We start from the raw sequence: 23036 nt of genomic DNA on the forward strand, positions 1-23036 counted from the left end.
TTCTTTTATCCTCCATCATACCCCTTTTATCCTCCATCATGCCCCCTCACTCCCACTTACATATCGGGCTTTTATGTTGTCCTGTCTCAGCTCTCCTCCGTGGCACTGCTCTCAATGGCGCCAGCAAGCAAATCACTGGGGAAGAACAGGATGACGCGCTCTCTGCTGCAGCTCTGATTGGATGCAGCTCGGAGCGCGGCGTGTGTTTCACCCGGGGCGGGGAAGGAGGGGGGACACGGTGCATACAGAGGGTACCGTAATGTAGCGTGTAACGCAGGGGATTACCTTCACTATAGTAGCAATCTCAATAGGGCTTATTTTCGGGGGAGGACTTATTTTAGAGGAATCTTACACAGTAAGGGGAGGGCTTATTTTCGGGATAGGTCTTATTATTGGGGAAACACGGTAGGAGCTGTGAGTTAAACTTTTTGCCATATGTACTCAGTAAGATTTGAACCCACTTTCTCCTAGTATGTACTTGTGGGAGCATGTATCACAGATTCTTGGGGGAGGTATTTTCTACCAGCTATTGTTATTGTACCACATTAGTAAATGCTCCTTTTTAAAAGTTCCATAAGAATGATTGGAGTCAATACAGTGTACTAGCAGGAAGAAGTACAATCTAGTTCACCAACACTTTTTCTCTCACAAATATCTAGAATTTATCAGTTGAACTTCTGATCCAAAAATTTAAAAATAAAAAAATCAATGGTAAATTATTTTTTCCAGCACATGATGGCACATGGACAATGATATCTATGGATACTAGTGATAGAGATCTAGCCAGAAGCATGCTATAATAGAAGTGTCTAACACAGAAAATGTAAAGTGATAGAGATAGTATAGAAGGGCAAGAGGTTACAAAGGAATTCAACTAATGGAGAATGAACAAACTTGTGGATCTGTCATGTATATCTAGGGATGATTACAGAAAGGACCAAAGCCTAATAGGGAGTGAATTCATAACAAGTAAAGAAGAAACCAAAGAAATTATTATAAACTTTTTTTGTCCAATTATATGACAATAAAACTCTCAATCTAAATGAAATGGATTGATATTTGCAAAAATGTAAAGTGCCCAAATTAACAGTATAGGAAATAGAAGATCCAAATAACTCAATTTCTGAAATAGAAATTAAATGACCCATGAATGAATTCCCAAATCTAGGACCATATTGGATATATTAATATTTGTATCCTATTAAACATTTAAAGAACCATTAATTTCAATATTAAACTTTGAAAAAATATGAAGAGAAAATATCCTATCAGATATCTTCTGTGATACAAATATTGTCTTGACATATATAACTTGAGGAGAATCAAAAGTGAAAAAGAAAACCATAGACTGGTATCCCCATTGAATAACAATGCAAAAATTTTAATTAAAATATTTCCAAGGAGAACATAGCATCATAACACAAAGATTATATTTCATGACTAAGTGAGATTTATAACTGAAATTCAAAGCTAATTCAATATCAGGAAGAGCATAGCTGACCATATTAATAACAAAAACAACAAAAATCCAATGATATCAACAGAATTTGAAAAAGGTTTTGACAAGATATACCATCATTCCTGTTAAAAACACTAGAAAGCATAGGAGTAATTGAATCTTTCCTTATTATAAATAATAACTATCTAAAACTAAGAGCTAGCACTATTCCTGTTTATTAGCTACTTAGTGATTTTCTGTTATTTTCTTTTTAAATTAAATTAAGAATTTATTAATTTAATCTTTTCAGAGTCAGTTTTTTGTTTTATTTGTCATTTCTTTGGGGTTTTTATTTCCAACTTATCTATTTCCCCTCTAATTTTAAAATATCTCTTTTTTGTATTTATTTTAGGTATACTTGCTTGTTGGTTTTCTAATTTTAAAAAATGCATATTCAGTTCATTAATCCTTTAAACCCTCCCCATTTTGCTAATGTATGTTTATAAGATTATGATTTCCCCCTCCCCCCCCACTGCATTAGTTGCATTCCAGAAAATTGGGTATGTTGCTTCATTATTATTTTTCATATAATTATTGTTTTGTTGATTTGTTTTTGTTTATAGTTGCTATGGCACTGGGAGAATAAGTGATTTACCTGGAGTCACACAGCCAGTGTTGTCAGAGGTGGGTTTTGAACTCAGGTCTTTCTGGATCAGTTCTTTATTCAATATTCCATGCTTCTTGTTATGATTAACAGTAAGTAAAAATTTGATTGAGATTAAGACTGTTGTATTTCCTGATTCCCCCATCATGCATAGAGTACACAATTAACATTTACTTTTTAAAAATCTGTGAGCTGATGTTCTCTCATACAATTTATAATTCTAACTGATGAACAGCTCACCATTCTGATTTCCTTTGCATAATGCTGTCTGACACAGTTAATGTGTTGCATCAAGTTTTGTTGAACTGTTTCCCCTGTCTTTTTATTGTTACAAGGAATATGTTGCTGGGTAGGGGTGGGATATAGTATCCAAAATTTTTTTTAGTGTAATTTAAGCTTTAATAAGTTTTAAAGCTTTAAAGTCTTTTAAATGGTATTTGTTTACAATTAAATTACCATAATTATTAACTGCCTAAGTAATATTTTTAAGCTTTTATAGTAATGTTTTACTATTAGAGTAAATAATGATTAATATTTAAAAATATTTTTAAAACTTAAGCTTCAATTGCTCAAAACTGCATTACTTGGAAATGAAGGGGAAGGAAAAATAAAATTATCAACACTTTTAAAAAAAAGTTTTCTTTCCTTCCCTAAAGTGAAAAACTATCGGTGGATTCTGGAGTGAGAGGTAAGCGAAACCTAGGAGTTCATGGTTCTCTCGGAGTTGGGGAAAACTAATCTCTAAGCAGGAAACTGAGGACAGCCCACGTGGGCACAAGTCCACGTGCTCCCAAATTCTGGCGAAGAACGCAAGCGCACAGAGAAGGAGGCGGCGGGTAGAGAAGCCTGTCTTGGAGGCGTGAGTCGCGCTTTTGTGACGCACTTTCCTCGCGTCGATCGAAATAGGGAAAGAGGAGGAGGAGGAGGAGGAAGAAGAAGAAGAAGAGGAGGAGGAAGAAGAAGAAAGGAGGAGGGGGAGGAGTGAAGGTGTGTTTCCTCCTCTGCGGCTTTCCCTGAGAAGCGACCTTCCTCTACCCCTCCTCCGCCATGGCCTCGGAGGGGAAAAGGGAGCCCAATAACGAGGTAAGGGCGGCAGGGAGGGCATTTGGCTGCCCGTTAGCCCGGATCTCCCGAGAGAGCTGACGCTCCGTAAGTTTGGGTCTGGTTGTGTCTGCTCCGAACCCCCTTATTGTTCGCCCCAGCTAGGTCGTCCTGCGGGCAAAGAGGAGGAAGCCGACTGTGCATACCTGCACCGACCCTTCGCCACTTCTCCCCGCCCCCTCAAGGCTTCTCGAGTCTGGGCCCCGAGGGGTGGGGGGTGGGGGGTGGGGTGGTACCTGGCTGACGTGGATCTTCTGTCCCCCATCCAGAGACTGGATGTTTTCGTTGTCCCTGGCCTTTGCCCTGGGCCTTGAGGTACTTACTCCTCGGCTCTCTGTGTGTTTGTCTACGTAGCCATATTCATTTATTTATGTTTGTTCTTCGCTCTTTTAAAAACAAAATCTCTGTTGGAACCCCGGCCCAAAATCTCCTGAGGGCGTACTAATGGTGCCACCTGTCCATTAACAATATTATATTTTTGACAGATAAAATAAAAGCATAAATCGATGACGCATCTAAACATCGACTCATGTTATCCTTTGACTTTATTCTAAGACAGGATTACAATCATAAATGTTAGTTGCGTTGTAATCTGAGGCCAGGAGTCTCAGTTTAGAGGTTTCTCGCTCTGAACTGTCCTGGCTTTTGAGAAAAACAAAACCGAACGACTTTGCCAGCATTTACGAGTGCTCTGCCTGGTGGATTGAGAGCTGGCTTTGGAATCTGAAGTCCCGAATTTCAAATGCTACGTCTGGCTTTTACTAGCCCTCTAACCTAGGGGCATGTCAATTGACATTTTAGTTTCAGCTCTGAAAAAATCCAGAACATAAATGGCTGGGGAGGTGACAATTTATAGTGTGTAGATGGAGTTTTAGGGGAATAAAATCAGACATTCTACAAAAATGAACCAAATTCTGCAAGGATTTGGGAATGTTTAGGAGAAAAAGTCTTTATTAAAATTCCCCAAAGTTTTCTTTTTTAAAGCCTTTTAAAAATGTACTTGAGATTAACTCTAACCACTAGATGGAACCCTGGGTTTTGTGGGTGTTTGGGTTTGTTTTGGCCTTAACTGAAAGCTTGATAAATTGATTAAAACATTTTCCTATGATGATATTTATGAAATTCAGCAACAGCAGTTGTAAACACTCTCTCTCTCTCTCTCTCTCTCTCTCTCTCTCTCTCTCTCTCTCTCTCTGTCTGTCTCTTGAAACAAGAGATTAAATTACAAAATTCTAGAAGTTGTACTGTTTGTGGATAATTATATAGAAATATTTTGCTAGAATGTTTTAATGGTTTAGACATATTCGTATTTGAGGGGAAAATGGTAATTTAGAGCTCACAAAGTATGTCACTTATATTCATCAGATCTTCAGAAATTTAGCATTTTGCTTTATTTTCAAAATATTTTATGATAATTTTTTTGCATATGTTGGAATATTTTATTAATGTCACATGTACGTTTTAACTTTCAGAGTGAACTATCATTGTTTCTTAGACATTCTTTACAACCAAAAATGGGAGGTGAATATATCTTTTCCCAGGTTTGAAAATGATACATAGAAAAACTCTTGGCAGACCAAATCACAGCAAATTGAAAATTTACTATAGGTCTTTAAATTGCATTTCCCTGATTCCTACTTCTCCCATTTTATTTAAGCACAGTCATAATGTAAAACTTTAAAAAAAAAAAACAACTTTTTTTTCCCCATGAACTTTTAACTGATACTAATATTTCAGAATTATACTTAATACAAAGTATAGAAGGGGAAAAAAGATTGGTCAATAAAATGTATTTTAATTGTTTCAAAAATAGGAGGAAACAATTCTTTAACACAGTGAGCTTCAATGGTACCCTTGTGGTGTTTGATCTCTTTGAAGGTTTTTTGTATGTGTATTTTTTCAGTTGATTTCAGAATGCATGTAGCCAAAAAACCCCTTTTTTTCCTCAGGGCGGCATCAAGTTATCAGCAGATGTCAAACCGTTTGTCCCAAAATATGCTGTGCTTAATGTGGCATGGTCAGAATCCTCAGGCGCATGTGTCTTCCCTAACTTCGCAACTACATGCTATCCATTTGTTCAGGAACTACCTGTGACTGAGTATGTATCTTTCTAAATGTCATGCCTTATAGAGGGAATTTTATATCTTGACTTCTTGACTTTCATTAAGTTTTCAAATTTGATACAAATAACTTAATGGTAGACTTTGAGAGTTAGGTTGGAAACAGGTCTGGGATATAATACAGTGATATATGTAGTGAAACATTTCATTATTATACACTGAGGGACTAAGGCTTCAGCTGTGTATTTTGTTTTAGTGGAACAATGAGCTGTGATTTTACTACAGTGGGGAAAAAAGGCAAGCAGAAGAAATCTTTTGAGGCTAGCTAATTGTAAAGATGTTTGGTTGCAGTGTGACTCAGTTCTGCAATCTTGAAAAGTGATGACACATCATATAATCTAGTTGTATAAGAATTTAATACTATCTCTCTGTGTTCTTGGGTTTCATTAATGAAAAAGATAGTCTATTTTGAAGTCTTAATTCAGTAGCTTATTGGTTTTAGTTGTCCTTTTTGTCTTTATTCTTTTTCTGTCTTCTTGAGAATTTTTTTATCCTATAGGAATCAAAAAAAAATCTTATTTTCACTTAAATTTCCTCATCTTAAATGGATTGATAATCTTGGATCCAGTATAGTTAAATGGTTTATTCTGAGGTCATCTAATTTGTTCCAGAGCTGAAATGATCCTTATTCTTAATCCAGTATTGCCCTGCTAGTTAAACAACTTCATGATTTGGGGCAAATTAATTAACCTCCTAGATTTGGCTTTTCTCTAAGAGAATTAGGTTAATGAACTCCCAAGATTTGGGGATTTTCATCAGTACAGTAATATCCCTAGTTTAGAAGTAACATTTTATTCTTGAAGGTCAGAATGCATTAGAAATGTTTTCATTGATGAATAGAATGGATCATAAAAGCCTGTTCAACCTTTAAGTATAGGTAATATAATTGTAGTACTAATTATAATATGAACTTTTTCTATTGTGAGTGAGAAGGAAGGTACAACTTTTCTGGGAGACCTTGGAGAGAATTCTCCAAGTGGAGGCAGTAATGAATTGTTTGTTTGCAATTACCAATAATTGCAAGCAGAAAGTTTGAAAATTTTTAACTATTAAAAATATTAAACTATAATAAATATTTTGATTTCAAAACATTTTGTTGTTATGGTTATACAAATTTAGAATGGATGAGAAAGAAGCTAGAATCTTTTAAAACCATTTTGTAAAAACTTCATAAAATAAGCACATCTAACTAGATAGATTGACTATGGCACTTAAATTCAATAAAATAATTGTCAATACATTTCTTAATGCTAGATATACAAGGTTATGGTCTGGGTCAGCTTTAATATATGACTCATTCATGTGTCCATTGGGGATACATGACTCCATTGTGAATCTGTATGATCTATGAATCGTTTTTCTCTAACGATTTACTTTGGTGATTGTTATACTGAAGAAGAAAAAAATATACAAAAATACAGCAGTTTTTTCAGAATTTATATTTTATTTGAGATTTTCATTAAGGTCCTATTTGAATACCTCACCGTGACGAAAAGATATTCCTTAAGTTTCTCCTTTATGCCAGTGGTGAACATATTCTGGTTCTATTGAACTGTGAAGTCTGTGAGTAAAAGTCTGTGTTCTGAGTCCAGCTAGCTTAAGTTTGGAGAGGTTCATTACTGTATTGGTTACAAGATGAGGAATTTTCCAGCTATAGCATTTCTTGAAGACCATCTGTGAGGTGTAAAGGGATTATGATTTGTGCCAGTGATACCAACACCAACATAAGAACATTGTATTTGATTTTAAATAATAGCATGAGTTAATATATTTAATAATGAAATAATATTAAAAGCTGTGCTTTTGCCAAATTACATTTAAAGAAATTGAAGCCATTTCTGCATGTATGTTTATTGATGTGACATCACTTCTTAGGGAAGTTTGATGTAGGATTGGTCTCAAGTTAGTGTGGGGATCATTATTACAGAAGTCTGAGGAAGTATATTTTGAGGTTCCGATCTGAGCTATTGTGAAGAAGAAACATTTACTTAAACAAAGCATGCCAATTCACCAGAGCATCTGAATCTGAAAAATTAAATGAATGAATCCATACAGTAAACTTGAGCACTCTTTTTATCCTTTTCACTTTACTTATTAGTTTGAGATCTCTTTCTATGTTGGTCTCTATCTGTCTCTCTTTCTCTGTGTCTCTCAGATTAATAAAAGATTTTTGGAAAAATAATCTGACTAACAAAGAGCAATATTGGTTTCCTTTTCTAGGGGAAAACTCTCTCTCTTTATCTATCTATCTATCTATCTATCTATTTGTAAGCCTTAAAGTTATCTTCTCCATTCCTCATATCTGTAACATTTCTTTAATGTTTGTTTGTTGCATTCATGCTTTCATTTTTCTACTTAACCTACCCCAGGCCCTTATGCAACACTTGATTTTCAACACTTCTTTTATTAAATTGAGTATAATTGCAATTTATAACAACAAAGGTAGCTTTTTTCATCCAGAAGTTAATATAAGAGTGATTTCCACTTCAGAATTGTTGAAGTTGGGGTTGCAGCAAAATATTTAAGTAGTAATAATATTGAACAGTTTAGAGTATAGATTTTGAAAAATATTTAGACAAATCATTTGAAAGGATGAGGTCTGCTAGGGAAAAGAAGAGTTGAGAATTGAATCTTAGGGAATATGTTGACGATAAAGCGGGAAGAAGTAGGAAGGCTTTCCGAATAAAATTTTCAAAATTTGGTGTTGGGAGAGCCTGAGATTTGAAGAGTTGTGAATGGAAGCCAGATTGTCAGGATGGCAGTGGAAAGAAAAAGTAAGATAATGGGGCTAATTTAGTTAAATGACAAATTTTTGAAAGTTGGGGAGAACTGTACATTTTTAAAAACAGAAGCTAAGTAGTTTCTAGAGGAAAAGAATAGTGTCTGTGACCATGATAGGGCTTTTTTTTTTCTTTCAAAAATCTACTAGGTATTTAAAGGGACGGAATCTAACAGATAGTTGGAGTTTTTAATTTTAGAGAAGAGAGATCTCATAGGAGAAATAGACATTTACACTTAGAATGCTACTTAGAGAGTCAACTCCCTTATTTCAAAAAACTAATTGAAGCCCAGGGAGGATAAGTTGCGTAGCTAAATAAATGTTATGAATCCAAACTATAGCACACTATTTGATTGTATCTAGATTGTCTTTGTTCTTCTGTTCTTTTCTCATACATTCAGCTTTTTCTTTCCCTCAGAATATTCTACTCTCACCTGAACGCTTTTTAAAAATTTTATAGTATCTACTCAAACTAACTGGAATATATAAAGAAGCAGGATTTCAATAAAAGATTTAAGTTTGGGAGGTGTGGAATGTCTGGGATGCCTTTCTTTTTCTCCTAGACACATAACAGTTTTGATTCATCAGTTTCTATGTTAAGGATCTTGACTAGGTTACTAGTTTTAGTCGGGGAGAGGATGAATTGCAAAAGAAATTAATCTTACTCTAAAAGAGTGTTTAAAAGTATGTTAAGTAATGTTTTAAAGAAGACCTCAAATAAACATGACAGTATAGGGCAATATATGATGAAGTACCAAAATGAATGGTTCAGACTGTAAGTAATTTTTGTTAATTCATTTTAAAGAAGACTCTATTTCATCTCTTTTTTTCTGTCTTGCAAGCTATTTGTAATATCTAGCCATATATTATAATGAGGATCATAGTATCAAAAATAATTTGTGGAGCTTTTGATTTTTATGATGGGATTTTACTTGGGCTTCTAATTGATTTCTGGCCAGTGGTGATATTATTTTATTGATTTATTATAAGAAATCCTCTGCTATAGTTAACTCACAGAGATTTTTTTTTTTCATTTTACCAGTTCTATTTTTTAGGGAGTTATTCTCAATTTCCATTAAGCCAATTTTGTTTTTCAGAGTTGTTTTCTTTTTCCATTTCATCAAATCTATTTTTTTATGGAGTGACTTTCTTCAGATAGTTTCTCTTTTGGAAAACAACTCATATCCTTTTGAGGTTTCATTTAGAGATGGTTTGCTTTTAGTGTCCTCAGAGTTTGAGATCTGTTCCTCCTTGTGTCCATAATAGTTATTTGTGGTCAGAATTCATTTTGCTCTTTTGTTCATTTTTAAAGGTTGAGTTGCTCTTAGGGCAAAGGGGAGATTGTCCCAAGCTTCCTCTATAAGTGAAAGGGCTTCATGCTGCTTTGGGGCTGGTGCTGCTGGCTTCCTTCCATGCTGAGTGGGCCTGGCTAAGTCCCACCTGTTATGCCAGGATTCAGGGGCTCTCTCTTTGCCTTCTGTAGTTGGCTTGGAAGGTCTCACAACTAGTTTGCTGATTCATTGGCTTCTGAATTAGGACAGAGTAGCCAATACTGCTGTATTTTGCTAAGAATCTCCTTGTAGATTCCCAGAGGCTTCTCTTGAACTGTGCCTGCTGCTTCTCCTCCTGCCCAATTGAGACAGATCTTTCCTGAAATTCTTACAAAAGATCTTCTACTGGAAATTTGTTACATTCCAAATATTTGTGGGTTCTTGATCTGATTCAGAGCCTGGATCTGATGTTGATTCTGAGGGAAACTCAAGGAAGAGCTCAAAGACCTGTTCTCTGCCATCTTGGCTTCCAGGATTTCTTTATTCATTCATTCATTTATTTATTTATTGTGATGATTGTCACTTACCGTAAAGAAAAATTATAATTTTCAGATGTAAATGATGTTTCTTTTACCAGCTGCTTGTCAGATTTAGTTTATTTGTTTTTCTACTGAAACTTTTGACTCATTTTGGCCAATTTTCTCTATTAGTAAAAGGTAGGTATTGATATATAAATTGAAGTTGTCATCTTGAGACAGTGGCATCCAGGAAAACTTTTCTGTTACTTTTCTTCTGTAATTTTTGATGGCTCTCAGTGAAGTATCTATAAGATATTTTAATGTGTAAGAGCAGATACAGGGTAAGGATTAGTTAACCATCTCAAAATAAATAGTTGGTGTTGGCTTGCACTAAGTGTGAGAGGTCTATTGGGCAAAAATAGCCCCTTTACATGCTACTTGATGTTGTTTTGATTCTATATCCATTATACTCTGCAGTTCACGGACCGTAAATATAGTATAATATAGAATTGGAGCAGGAGATGGTTATGTAATTTAGGAGAACTCTCAACTCTACCATATTTACTGCTTTAAAAAAAAAAAAACAACATTGGGTGGTGGGCTTATTTCTTCTTGGTGGCTTTGGGATAGGTAGTAATGATGAGCTTCAAGACTTCCATATTCAGTATGAGATACCAAGATATTTTCCTGGCTAAAGCAGAATTTATTATAACAGTGTGATTTTGAAACAATTATGATTCTGATGGAATTAATGAGGATCTAGTAGTCCTGTACTGATAAAATCTTTTTTAATAGAATATTAAATGTCTCTATTTAGTGGTGGGTTTATTTTATAATTTGTTAGGATCTATGAAGTCATTGAATTATTTAAGAATTCTTGCTTCTCCATCCCCCAAGATGTCATTTTACAAATCTGTCATTGAAAAGCACATAATATATAAAGAGAATTATGAGTGAAGTAATTTTTTAAAGTGTATTTAAAAGAAAAACCTTTCCACCATAGGAAAATGTTACATATGTAAAATTGGCTACATATGTATACATATGTACAGGGGAAAAAAGATTCTTGGCAAAATAAGAAATGTTAAAATGTTTATGAAGCACTGAACTGTTGACTAAGAGTTTTTAACTGCTAGAATTTAAAATTTTCTAGACATTACAGAAAAATTTAGATCCCTTAAGTAAAAAAGTCATAATTATTTCCTATTATATTACTCTCTGCTTGCTTTGCTATGTAAAATCATCAATTAAAGTATACAATTTTTATTTAGACAGAAGGCTTATACTGAAGATGTCTCTCTTGGATCTTCTTCACCTTTCTCATCTCAATATTCATCTCCTGATACTGCTGTTGATCACCAGTGCACCTCTTCTCACTCGTCTGTGTCTCCACAAAGTGTTTGTTCAGTACCTGGCTCACAGTATGATTATAATCATCCCAAATATTATAGTAATGTGCGAATAGTTAAATCCAGAAATGAACAAATTTGTTCTCTTCCTCAAGAAACTAAAAGTCTGTTTAAGGTTAGTAGAGGCTGTCTTTTTACTATATGTTTTTAAAATTATAGTTATAATATTTATAAATAATAAGCTGGTAAGTACTTATAACACACGCATTGTTTATCCCTTTTAATAAGTATTTGAAATTGGATGTTAGGTTGATCTTTAATTTGCTTAAAAACAACGTATTGTTTTAAAAAATTTTATAGGAATATTTTTCTAATTTCATGTCCCTTATTTTTTCATGCAGAAAGGAACAACATGTGATGAGCAAAAATTAAATAATAAAAGGATCGAAGGAAGTTCATCCTCTGTTATAAAACCAGTTCAAGGTTCACATCAGATATCTACCCACACTGAAGGTAGTTCAAAATCAGGTAAAAAAGTAATTAGCTCTGGGACAATCAACATTAATCCAGAATACAAGCAACAGAATAACAAAGGATAGAGGCTGTTTTCAGGCCTTCAGCAAGCTAACAGACTAATGGCCTTTTTGGGGCATATGAAGTTGGACATTTCTTTTTCAGTTGAACAATTTTATGCTTCTTTACCTTCCTGACGTCATTTTGCCTGACAGGCATTATGCTGGGGTGGAATGACAAAAATTATTAGTGTTCATTATAGTAGTAAGTAATATGATGAAGTATTCTTGTTCATCCTGTCAATCTCTAGATTAGAAGAACTCTTGCTGTAACTGTTTTAATCAATGATTTGACTGATAGGGAGCACTATGAACTGAATTGCAATGCAAATTTGACCATTGGAACAGAATATCATATTTCCTAATTTTCCAGCTAGATTCTGGGACTTTTTTAAAGTATGGAAAAGAATATGGATAATGATTGGAAGTAATGATTTAGTTGCTTTTATTTGAATTTCAAGTCTATTTTAAGGTAAATGGAAGATACTTATGCTCACAGACTAGTATTTTGTCTAACTTTTGATTTCATCAATAAAGGAAGTTTTAGGTGAAGAATTTCCTTTGCCAAAAAGCAAATCTGTACCTTTTCTCATCTTATTGTCTTAAACAATTAGTTGGGGCACTGAGAGTGACTGGTTTGCTGTTATATAATCCTTCTGTGCTGAGGTGAGATTTATATCTAGATTTTTCTGATTCTCAGGGCATCTCTCTAGCTTATATATGCCAGGGGTTCCTAACCTTTTTTACTCTCTACCCCTTCCTTTCAGTAAACTTGACCTCCTGTTCAATGTGAAATATATTCTAGAGTTTACTATGTAAAAAATTAAATATGAAAAGTAAAGATTTCATAAAGAAACTTAAAACATTTTGTACATGATTAAACTTTTTACATACCTGGCATACAATAGATACCTAATAAATGCTTGTTACCTTCTCCAACAATACTTAAAATAAATATAAAATTTATAAAATGAAAAACATGTATCATGAAGTTATTAAATGTCTTTTAGGACATTTAAATTAGACCATCCATTCCTTTTCAACCAACAATTTTATTTTCTATAGTTTTTGAAAGTTTTTGAAAGAGAAATACTTGCATATCATGACCTACTTCCACTTTATTTATTGCTTTGAATTTAACAGAAAATCCCAGTTCAAAGTGTTAAGTTGTGAATGAAATTAAAGTCTTGTGAGTTTTTCCAGTGGTTAAGAAATTTAACTTGATTGATAGGAAATTAATTTGAATTTCCTGGTTATTATAGGGATCCGTTAACCTCATTTCTTACTGGGTTATAACTGATTTTTCTAGCTCACTATAAAAAAGGATTGATATTTAAACTTCAGTTATTTGATTTTGATCAGTGGGAATTATTCCTCCAACATTCTCCTTCAGTTAAAGTTAAAACTTTCATCTCCCACTATATCTCTATAGCTTCATTACTCTCTGAAGAGATAATGAGTTGAATTTTGAGTATTGTCTAATTTGAGAAACCTACATCTCTGCCTTTAGAAATAGCTGTTATTGAAAAAGTAGAACCAACATGCAAGAGTAAAAACATGAACTCATTTCAGCTCTCCCAAATTCCCCTCAAACACCTTAATAATAACACCTCAAAACATTCTGGAGCAGCAGAATTAAAAATAAGTTGAGGTGAAAAAATATTCCAACCTAAAACATCTTGGGAGGTCAGCAGGAAAGGTCTGTCTTACCTGGGTAAAGTTCTCGTTTGAATATTTGCTACTACCACCAAGATCTGCACCCGCGGCAGCTCCACCCGGGCCCACGCCCTAGGCTTCCAGGCCCACTGCAGCGGCCCTCCTACTGTCGCGGCCTAGTCCCCAAGGAGTGAGTTCGCGCCTTCCTCCCGCGCGGAATCCGTTCTCAGGAAATAACACATTTCTGTTCCTGCTTTGTGCCCATTGCCAGCGACGGCCGGGTATGGGCCCAACACTCCAGCGCCATCCATTTTCAGGGCTAGTTGTAGGGTAGAGTGCCCTGTTGAGCAGTGTAGGCTGTACTCTACCAAGCCAGTAGTTGGTCTTAGAGGTGTCTGCATTAGCAGCTGTGACTTTTGGAGTCTTAGCCTACATATGGTAAGAGAGGTGGGACAGTTGATTGGTTGAAAGGAGATTATGGAGGATCCTTTGCTGGCAGTGGGTAAAGGATTCTGTTGCATTGCTCATACAAAGTTCCAGGTTGTTGTCCCAGGACAAGAAAGAACACTAGGTCACCATCCCTTGTGACTGCCAAGAAATGCAGATCTGGTCACAGTTCCAGAGTGAAAAGTGTGCTTATTGTCATTCTAGACCTATGTACAGTCCAGGAGAGCAGTGATCACAGCTCTCTTTAGATCATATTATTTTGGAAGAACCAAAAACCTGCAAGTCCCCAGAACTACCTCTGAAATAAAGCACAAAAAACTTAGAACTTAGGATAATGCCTCCTCCACTCCAGTAGCAGATTTCAGTCAAGAAATAAATTGGGAAAATGAACACACAACAAAAAAAGAACCTGACCATAGAAAATTGTTATGGTGACAGAAGAAGATCAATACATAAACTCAGAAATTAATGAAATTAAAACAGCTGCATGCAAAGGAAAAATGTGAATTTGTCATAGGCCAAAAATATTCCTAGAAGAGCGCAAAAAAGAATTTTCAAACTTAAATAAGAAAGGTAGAGGAGAAAGGAGGGGAGTTTTAAGAGAGGTTTAAGAAAACTATAAAAAAGAGATTCAGTAGTAAAGGAAGTGCAAAGAAACACTGAAGAAAATAGCAGTGTAAAAAACAGAATTGGCCAAATAGTAAAAGAGGCACAAAAATTCACCGAAGAGAACTCCTCAAAAAGAATTGATTAAATGGAAAAAGATTGAAAATTCACTAAAGAATAGAACTTCTTTAAAAAGTAGAATTTGCCATATGAAAAAGGAGGTACAAAAGCTCAGTCTTGGAATTGACTCAGCAAGATATAGAGAAAGACTTGAAAGCACTAAACACTTCATTAAGGATAATTAATTATGAAATTTAGGTGTTTGATTATAGTGGGAACAATGTAAGGAAGGGGGAGACCAACAGAGAGAAACTGGGGGTCATTCCTTCAGCAGGCAAGCCTTATAGAGAAATCAGTGTATGGGGAAGGAGCTATCAGGGTGAATATTCAGTTTCTTTGTTAATATTTCATTCCCAATGTTCATTTCTTCAGCACATCATATCATAGGACTAAGATATTTCATGCAGTTGTTTGGTTTCTGAAATCATCTCTTAATGTCGTCATCTAGTTTCTGAAAAACCTCTTGAGTATCCTAGAAATGGCCTTTTTTCTTTTTTTCAGAGCAACTTCTAGCAGAGCTGCTTCTTTATGTTTAAAAAAATCTTTTATAAAATAGATCTCATTATAATTTAGTGCAGTCACTTAAATTTTGCTATGCCAATAACTGGCATATGATGAAAACTATTTCAAACCTTATGGTGCTAATTCTATTAACCCATTGTTAACCTGAATTAGAGAATTTTTTTTTTTACATTCCCCTTGCTATTTCTTTAAATCCTGTATTTGATATGGACACTGCCAGAAACAGGCTAAAGGAAGAACCTTAAAAAAAAAAAATCTATGAAGATCTGAATTGTTTTTAAGCCTTTTTGGTTAAAGATTTAAAACTTACCAAAGTAGATAGATAAAGGAATGTGGCCTAGCTGTACCAGGTCTCAAAACTGTGTTATAAAGTGATAATCATCAAAACAATCTGGTACTAGTTAAGAAATAAGAGTGCTGAAGCAATGAAATTAGTTAGATTTAAAAACCCAAATTTTGGGAACAAGAACTTACTGTATGATGAAAATTGCTGAGAACACTGGAAAAATTTTGCAGAAATTACACATAGATCAATATCTCATACTATATAAAGTCAAATTGGGTACATGATTTAAGCATAAAAAACAAAACTATAAACAAAAATTCAGAGAGCTGAGAACAGTTCTATTTGTCAGTTCTATGGATAAGGGAAGAATTTATGACCAAGCAAGAGCTACAGAATATTGAATAATTTTTATTACATTAAATTAAAAGGTTATACATTTAAAAAAAATCAGTGCAGCCAAGATTAGAAGGAAAGCAAAAAACTTGGGCGGGAGGGGATTTTATAGCAAGTTTCTCAAATGAAAGCCTCATCTCATTTCTCAACTTTATAGAGCACTATATTAAAATATATAAGAATAAGAATCCTTCCTCAGTTGATAAATGATCAAAGCATTTGAATAGGCAGTTTTCAGAAGAAATCAAAGTATCTTTAGTTGTATGAGGAAATGATCTAAATCATTATTGGTTAGAGAAATGCAAATTAAAATAATTCTTGAGGTGTTCAGATTGACTTAATGTGACAGAAAAGTAAAATGATAAATGCTGGAGGAAATGTGGAAAAAATTGGAACATTAAAGTACTGTTGATGAGATTGTAAACTGATTCAGCCATTTTGGTGAACAATTTAGGATTATTGCCAAAGAGCTATCAAATTGTGCATGTCCTTTGACCTAGCAATACCACTTTAAATTTATATCTCAGATTTTTTTTTTTTTAAAGGACTTGGATATACAAAAATATTTAAATCACCTCTTTTTGGTGTTATAAAGAATTGAAAATTGAAGGTATGCTCATCAATATGGAAATGACTGGACAAGTTGTAGTTTATTATTGTGATGGAGTATTATGGTGCTATTAAAAATGATGATAATGAGCAATATCTTTCAGAAAAACTAGGAAAGATTTACATGAACTGATGCAAAGTGAAATGAGTAGAACCAGGAGAACACTGAAGACAGTAGCAACAATATTGTAAGAAAATCAGCTGAATGACTTGGCTATTCTGATCTTTACAATGATCAAAGAGCATTCTGAAAGACTTAAAATAATAAATTCTATGTACCTCCTGGGAAAGAATCTTAGTCTAGATTGAAGCATGCTTTAAAAAAAAAAAAACTTAATATTTCTTGTGAAATTTCTTTTGGTCTGTTTTCTATCACAACATGGCTAATGTGGAAATATGTTATATATGATTACATGTCAGATTACTTGATTTCTCAAGGAGGAGGGACAGAGAGAATTTGGAACTCCAATTTTTTTTTTTTAAAGCTATGTTTAAAATTGTTTTTACATGTAATTTACATAAAATTTTCACTAAAAAAAGCTATCATTTAGATAGAACCTTAAGGTTTTATTTGCAATCAAATATTATATTATTGGATCTTTATAAAGCCGTGTATAATAGGTGCTATTACTATCCCTATTTTACAGATAAGGAAACTGAGGCTTAGAGAGGCTAAATGATTTGCTTGGAGTCACACAAGTAACTAGTCTTATGGCTGTATTCAACTAATCTTTTTGACTCTAATTGCAATGCTAGCCATTGTGTAACTAAGTAACTGAGGAAAAAAAAGAAAAAAAGCATATGGCCAAGGATAGATTCCTTGAGTATCACACTAAGCTTTTTTAGGCAATTATGACTATTCTTTTGGTTTAGTCAATCATTGATTAATTTCAAATTTATTGTATCATCATTTAATTGACATCTCTTTTATCTTTTTTCCAATACTATGTATGCTGAACTCTAAAGATAAATTATATTTCCAGTATTCCAATGATCTATCAGGTTAATCAGCCTTTTGAACAGTAAAATAAGGTGGTTGATATGTTAGAATAAAGATTGTATTTATTATTGAGTGAAGGCCTGGTTTTAAATCTCCTTTCCTTGCTGTGAGTTATTTCCCTTTCTCTGGGCTTCAGTTTTCTCATCTGTGAAATAAGCTGGTTGTATTAGATATTTTCTAAAGCTTTTTTTTCAGCTCTCATTATCAGTTTCTTGATTAAGGAATATAAGGCAGCTAGGTAATTTCTTAATTTCTTCTTATTGATTTTGGGCTTCAGCCTCTTATTAGCTATTTTTGTTCTCCCCTTTCCATAATAAAGATCACTCTCCTGAGCAAAAGAAACTTAAGTAATAGCTGATCAGTTTTTTCTTCTCTATCCTTTCTGCTCTGGACATTAATGTTCTAACACTTTTTTGGATCCTTCATATAATTAAAAAACAAATCCTTTCTGTTGTCTTTACTATTCTCAGCTTTGGCACTTTTTAGACAACTTACCTTAATCTTAATCAAGATTTTTCTCTTCTGTCTTTAGAATTTTGTTCTTGAGAGTTTTCCTTTTGGCTGGACTTTTTCTTGAACTTTAGGTGGGAAGGATTCTCCAATCTCTCAGTCTTGAAGATATATATCAGACTATAGCCCTGTTTTATTTTTCCTGTCATAAATTTTAAAATGATTCCATCAAATCAAAAGAAAGGTCTTCTTATCACTTCCTTTACCTTTTAAAGAATGAAATTATCATTAAGGTAAGATTTGAATTTAGTAATTGTCCATTTCCTGAAAGCGCCAGTAAAAAGTCTGGATATTTGAAATCTCATCACTACTATATTATGCCTTTGTTGTAGGCTCGTGATGTTTCCTCAGCTCTTAATATTTTTTCTGTCTGGATCTTTGCAAAGTATACGCCAGCAAATATTTGATAATAAAAAATAATGCTAGTATGTATATAATACTCAAAGTTTTTTGCAAAGTGCTTATTACTTCATTTTATTTTTGCAACAATCCTGGAAGGTGGGTACTATTATTATCATTTCATAGAAGAGGAAACTGAAGCAGTCATGCTATGAGTCACACAACTGGTAAATGTCTGAGGGTGAATTTAAACCCAAGTCTTCCCGACTCCCAGACCTATCACTGTTCACTGTGCCACCTTCTTGCAGTGAAAATAGTGCTCTTATTTTCCCTTTATGTTAAGTTATCAATATTGGCAATTATATTTTTTTTTCCTTCTGTTTTTTTCAGTTGTCAGAGTTCTAATTTCTTTTTTTAAATCATCTTATGGAGCCATTGATTTCTACTGGGTTTATTCTACTTTTTAGGAAGTCCATCTATCACTTTCTCTTTTAAGCTGTTTATTCTCTTTATTCTTTTCTTTCAGAACTTTTATTTTTTAAATCTTTTGTTTCATATCTTCTAGGCAGTAGGTAATCATGAAGTCATTTGTAAAAAACTTTTTTTTTTTCCTTTGACTCTCTACTTGTAGTTGTTAGAGAATGACTTGCTGCTTTTTGGATATCTCTAGATCAGTAATCATTTTTGATACTTGTTGGTGACTTATTTGGTTTACTTATTTCTCTAGCCTTAGTTCCTGAACTGGGACTTTGTGCCGGGGCCAGGCACCAGCTTCTGCTGTATTTTTCAGCAGGGTAGTCAGCGTGTGGATCTCCATCTTCTAAGGTTAGACACTCATCTCCCAACCCCTTCCTGAATCTTTGAAGTTTGGAGTGCTGGATCATCAGGACAAAGTGCTCAGGACCTCATAACCCTTCACCTGAGCTGTCCCAGGCTTTGTTGATAGCCCTTATGGGCTTTTCTAGTTGACTTTCTGTTTAGTTCTGGAGTGGAAGAAGTCATTTGCTTGTAGTTTCTTTTTGGACTTCTTGGTCATTATTTAATGTGATGAGAACTTAGGGTTTTGGCTGGAATAGATATATAGAAGCTAGACAGTTGACCCCTCAGTTCACACAGTCTTTTTGGCTGGTTGGTTTTTGTTTTGTGTGTGTGTGTGTGTGTGTGTGTGTGTGTGTGTGGTGTTTTTTACCCAAAATACTTTATTCTTTTGTTTTTTGGTTTTCCTCAGGTAATACCTAATGTGTACAATATTATTTGTTTCCTCTTCCCATTTTAATTTTATCTCTTTTTTTAATAAGTTGTATTCTATCAGGGTCACATTCCAGACATGAGTTCTCTCCTACTAAATTTCATTGATAAGTGGGTGGTGAAATGTGTCCTTGTTTTAAAAGCCTGATTTACTTGTAATCAATATATTGTGTGTATAGAGTCAATGTAACATAGTGAATAAAACTTCTGAACCGGAAGGTTCTGGATTAAGGTTACCTCTGACATATACTGGTTTTATGACCCCTTGCAAATCAGCTCTTTGTGTGCTCTTCGCAAGTGGTGTCAAATTCAAATTAAAACATCTCTAGGCTACATATTGACTTAGAAAATCACATAATTAACATCTGTCATATTTATATTTATTTTGTTAAACAGTTTCCAATTACATCTTAATATTGGCAACCTTAGTTTGACACCTCTGCTGTAGACAACTTTTCTCTAAGATCCTCAGTTGAGGCAAAGAAATTGCTGACCTCCACTGGAAAATGGAAATTTCTCACAAAGTTCTCTATCCTAGATGTCCTTCAAGGTCCTTTCCAGCTCTCTGGTTACATTATCTGATGTTTAATTTTACTGCTAGTTCCTTTCTTGGATTTTTCCTCCTATGAATTACTTGGCTTCTTTGTTGCTATTCTTCCTAGGTTGTAGTTACTCTCTATATGATAGCTCAATAGATCTACTTAAGTAACTTTTTTCCTCCTTCTCTCTTTAGTTACTGACCTATTAGATTAGATTTGTAAGACTACCATCCATTATTTTTTGCCATCTTTCCTTATGGGTACTCATTTCTGGGTCAAAATCCCATCATTCCATGGGGCCATGGTCTAGAAATACAAACTCATTTTCCTAACAATTAGCACTTCAAGATCTTTATTGTATTGTTACATGTAAAGATTATAGTTTTTCTGTAACAAATGTTATATCAGAATTGTTTGAAGAATTATCAAGTCTTTGCTACTTTATTATTGAGTCTTGATTGAATATAATCAAAAACTTTTTTGAACTGATTTTATACTTAATTTTAATCCTCTTATTACAGAGATTTATCATAAACGTGCAGACAGGAAACCTAAAACCAATCGAAAAAATGTGTCTCCTTCCAAACCTGAATTTGAACTTAAGCTGTTGGATTTTCCTAAACTACAAGGTTCTGAGAACAGTGACATGCCAGAATTACAAAAGCAACCCAAATGGGGACCTTTGAGCTCCACTGCTAGTGATATATCCCTCTTAAGAGAAGTGGTGAAACCTACATTACCAAAGGTTAGTTAAGGTTTTGTTATTCATGCTTTAAGTTTAGTGTCAAAATATCTTACATCATTAATGTGAACATAATTTTGTTTGAGTTAATCATTTACTAAAACTTATTCCTGTAATTTAAAAAGCTGAGAAAATAGAAAAAAATTTTGAGTATCTGTGTCATTTTGGATTTCTCCCTTCGCTCATTATTTTTATTTAAAATATAAAAATTCATTGGTACTGTTTTATGTTGTTAAGTATGGCATTGAAAAAAAAATTTGTTAAAGAATTTTCATATTGATAAAGGTTAGGAACCACTGTTTTAGAATTTATATACTATAGTCATAATTGAGATTATGTAATTATTTTTATGTTATAAATCCATTCTATCATAATTTGTCTTACTTTAACTTTTGTGACAGAAAAAAAATTAATTATGCTTCATTATTTAGTCATTGCAATCCAAGAGTAAAGTTGATCTTTAAAAAGAACATGAGCAATAGGTTGACCTCTTTATGTTATAGAAACTAAATATTCAAGCTTAGTCATTATTGTGACTATTTAATACTCAGTTTACGTTTTTTGTAATTTATGTTTGCTTCATTGTATTCGTGTACTGTTTGCATCATTGTAGTCATTATATTGCTTAATTCAAGTTTCACTTCATGTTAAGTCTTCCCCAGTGAGAGTGGCTTAATTGATTCCCTGCTGTATCATATAATAAGAAAAATTCCCTTGTTTTAGGAAGAATTAGTTGTGAAAGCTGAAACAGCTACATCTGAGCCTGAAAATGATGCGAATTCCCCTTCCTCTACAAGAGGTAAGTGTTCCTTTATAGATTATTTTAAAATATGAGTGATTTATGTAAAGTCCAGATTTAACTGGCTATCAATTAATTTTGGCTATTTTCCAAACCACTTAAAGATTACTAAAGAATTTTTGGACAATTATTAAAATATAACAAAAAATATTAAAGCATGAAAATGAGTTCTTGGGCTTAAAGTGAACAAAAGAAATGTTGCAGACATTTGGTTTGGTAATAGGACAGAGAGGGGAAAGAGGGAAACTTTACAAATGAAATATTTTGCAATTATGGGGGAGATTGAATGAAATTAAATGCTTTTTTTTGTCAATCCTGGCTAGATTGAAAAGAAAGTGTTTTGAGAGAAGTTTAATATGATTTTTTCCCCCTATATAGAATGGGAACAAAATTTAATATTTCTTAAAAGAGCAAAAATAAAATAAGAATATTCTAAGTATGTTGAATTTTCATATTACTCTTCTTATAAGTGAACATTCAAATTGCCCTTATTTTAGGTTTGTTAGATTTTTTTTTAAATGACTCACTTAAGTGATAATTTAAGATGAAAAATACAAGAATACTGCCAGCATACTTTCAAATAATGTAGAACAATCTCTTTTCTCTTGTCAGATATCAGCAATCTTCTGACAGGTGTTTAGCTTATAAAATTTACCTAGCAATATCTTGATGGATATCCTTTTGTTTTGTTTGTATATAGAGTTTCATGGGTATCTAAGAAGTAATGTTGCTGTGCTTATTTATACAATTGTGTTCTAAAAAGAAATAAATTACCAGTTATTGTGATAGCTGAAGTCTAGTGATCTTTGACTGCTGATATTAAAGATAATCAAAGTGAATAGGGATGCAATTTGACCTTTAGCTTTCTAATTTTGTGTGTTTGCCACGTGAATTTGAGCTGTTATTTTTTTAACTGAATCCATTGTTTGTCCTTTTTACCTTAAGAGAAGAACATTGTTTCTAGTCTAATTAGATTAACTTTATAGTTATTGGGGAAAGTTTGATATTCATGCAATAAAAAGGAAAAAAATTTAGTCAAGACAATTTCCCCAAGGGGAAATTTTGAATAGCAGCCCAAATTACTATTATTACTTTATACATAATAAATTTTACTTTGTGTCAGCTCATATAAATCTTTCCAGGTTTTTCTGAGAGCATCTTGCTCATCATTTCTTACATTTCAGTAGTATTGCATTGCAATCATATGCCAGTTTGTTCAGCCAATCCCCAGTTGATAAACATCTCTACTTCCAATTTTTTGCCCCTAGAAAAAAATCTGTTATAAATATTTTTGTACATATAGTTCTATCACCTTTTTTTTTTTTTTTAAATCTTTTTTGAGATATGGACCTAGTAGTGGTATTGCTAGTTCAAAGATTATACAGGGTTTTATTTTCCTTTGGTCATT

The 23036-nt window shown here is 33.5% G+C and overlaps 1 protein-coding gene across 4 annotated transcripts in view; it reads left to right on the forward strand.

The window, feature by feature from the left end:
- The first annotated feature begins 3011 nt into the window (after positions 1–3011).
- Positions 3012–23036, forward strand: part of SECISBP2 (SECIS binding protein 2) — a 79045-nt gene continuing 59020 nt past the window's right edge. For 2 of the 4 annotated variants that reach the window (XM_051998187.1, XM_051998180.1), the window contains exons 1-6: positions 3012–3185; positions 5153–5301; positions 11163–11415; positions 11642–11768; positions 20609–20832; positions 21553–21628. In XM_051998187.1, the coding sequence (XP_051854147.1) occupies positions 3150–3185; positions 5153–5301; positions 11163–11415; positions 11642–11768; positions 20609–20832; positions 21553–21628 (865 nt within the window). In that variant the 5' untranslated portion in view covers positions 3012–3149. The remainder of the gene's footprint in view (positions 3186–5152; positions 5302–11162; positions 11416–11641; positions 11769–20608; positions 20833–21552; positions 21629–23036) is intronic. The other 2 variants (XM_051998194.1, XM_051998202.1) reach the window with 2 other exon arrangements.

This window comes from Antechinus flavipes, chromosome 1 (assembly GCF_016432865.1).
Source record: "Antechinus flavipes isolate AdamAnt ecotype Samford, QLD, Australia chromosome 1, AdamAnt_v2, whole genome shotgun sequence".
NCBI lineage: Eukaryota > Metazoa > Chordata > Mammalia > Dasyuromorphia > Dasyuridae > Antechinus > Antechinus flavipes.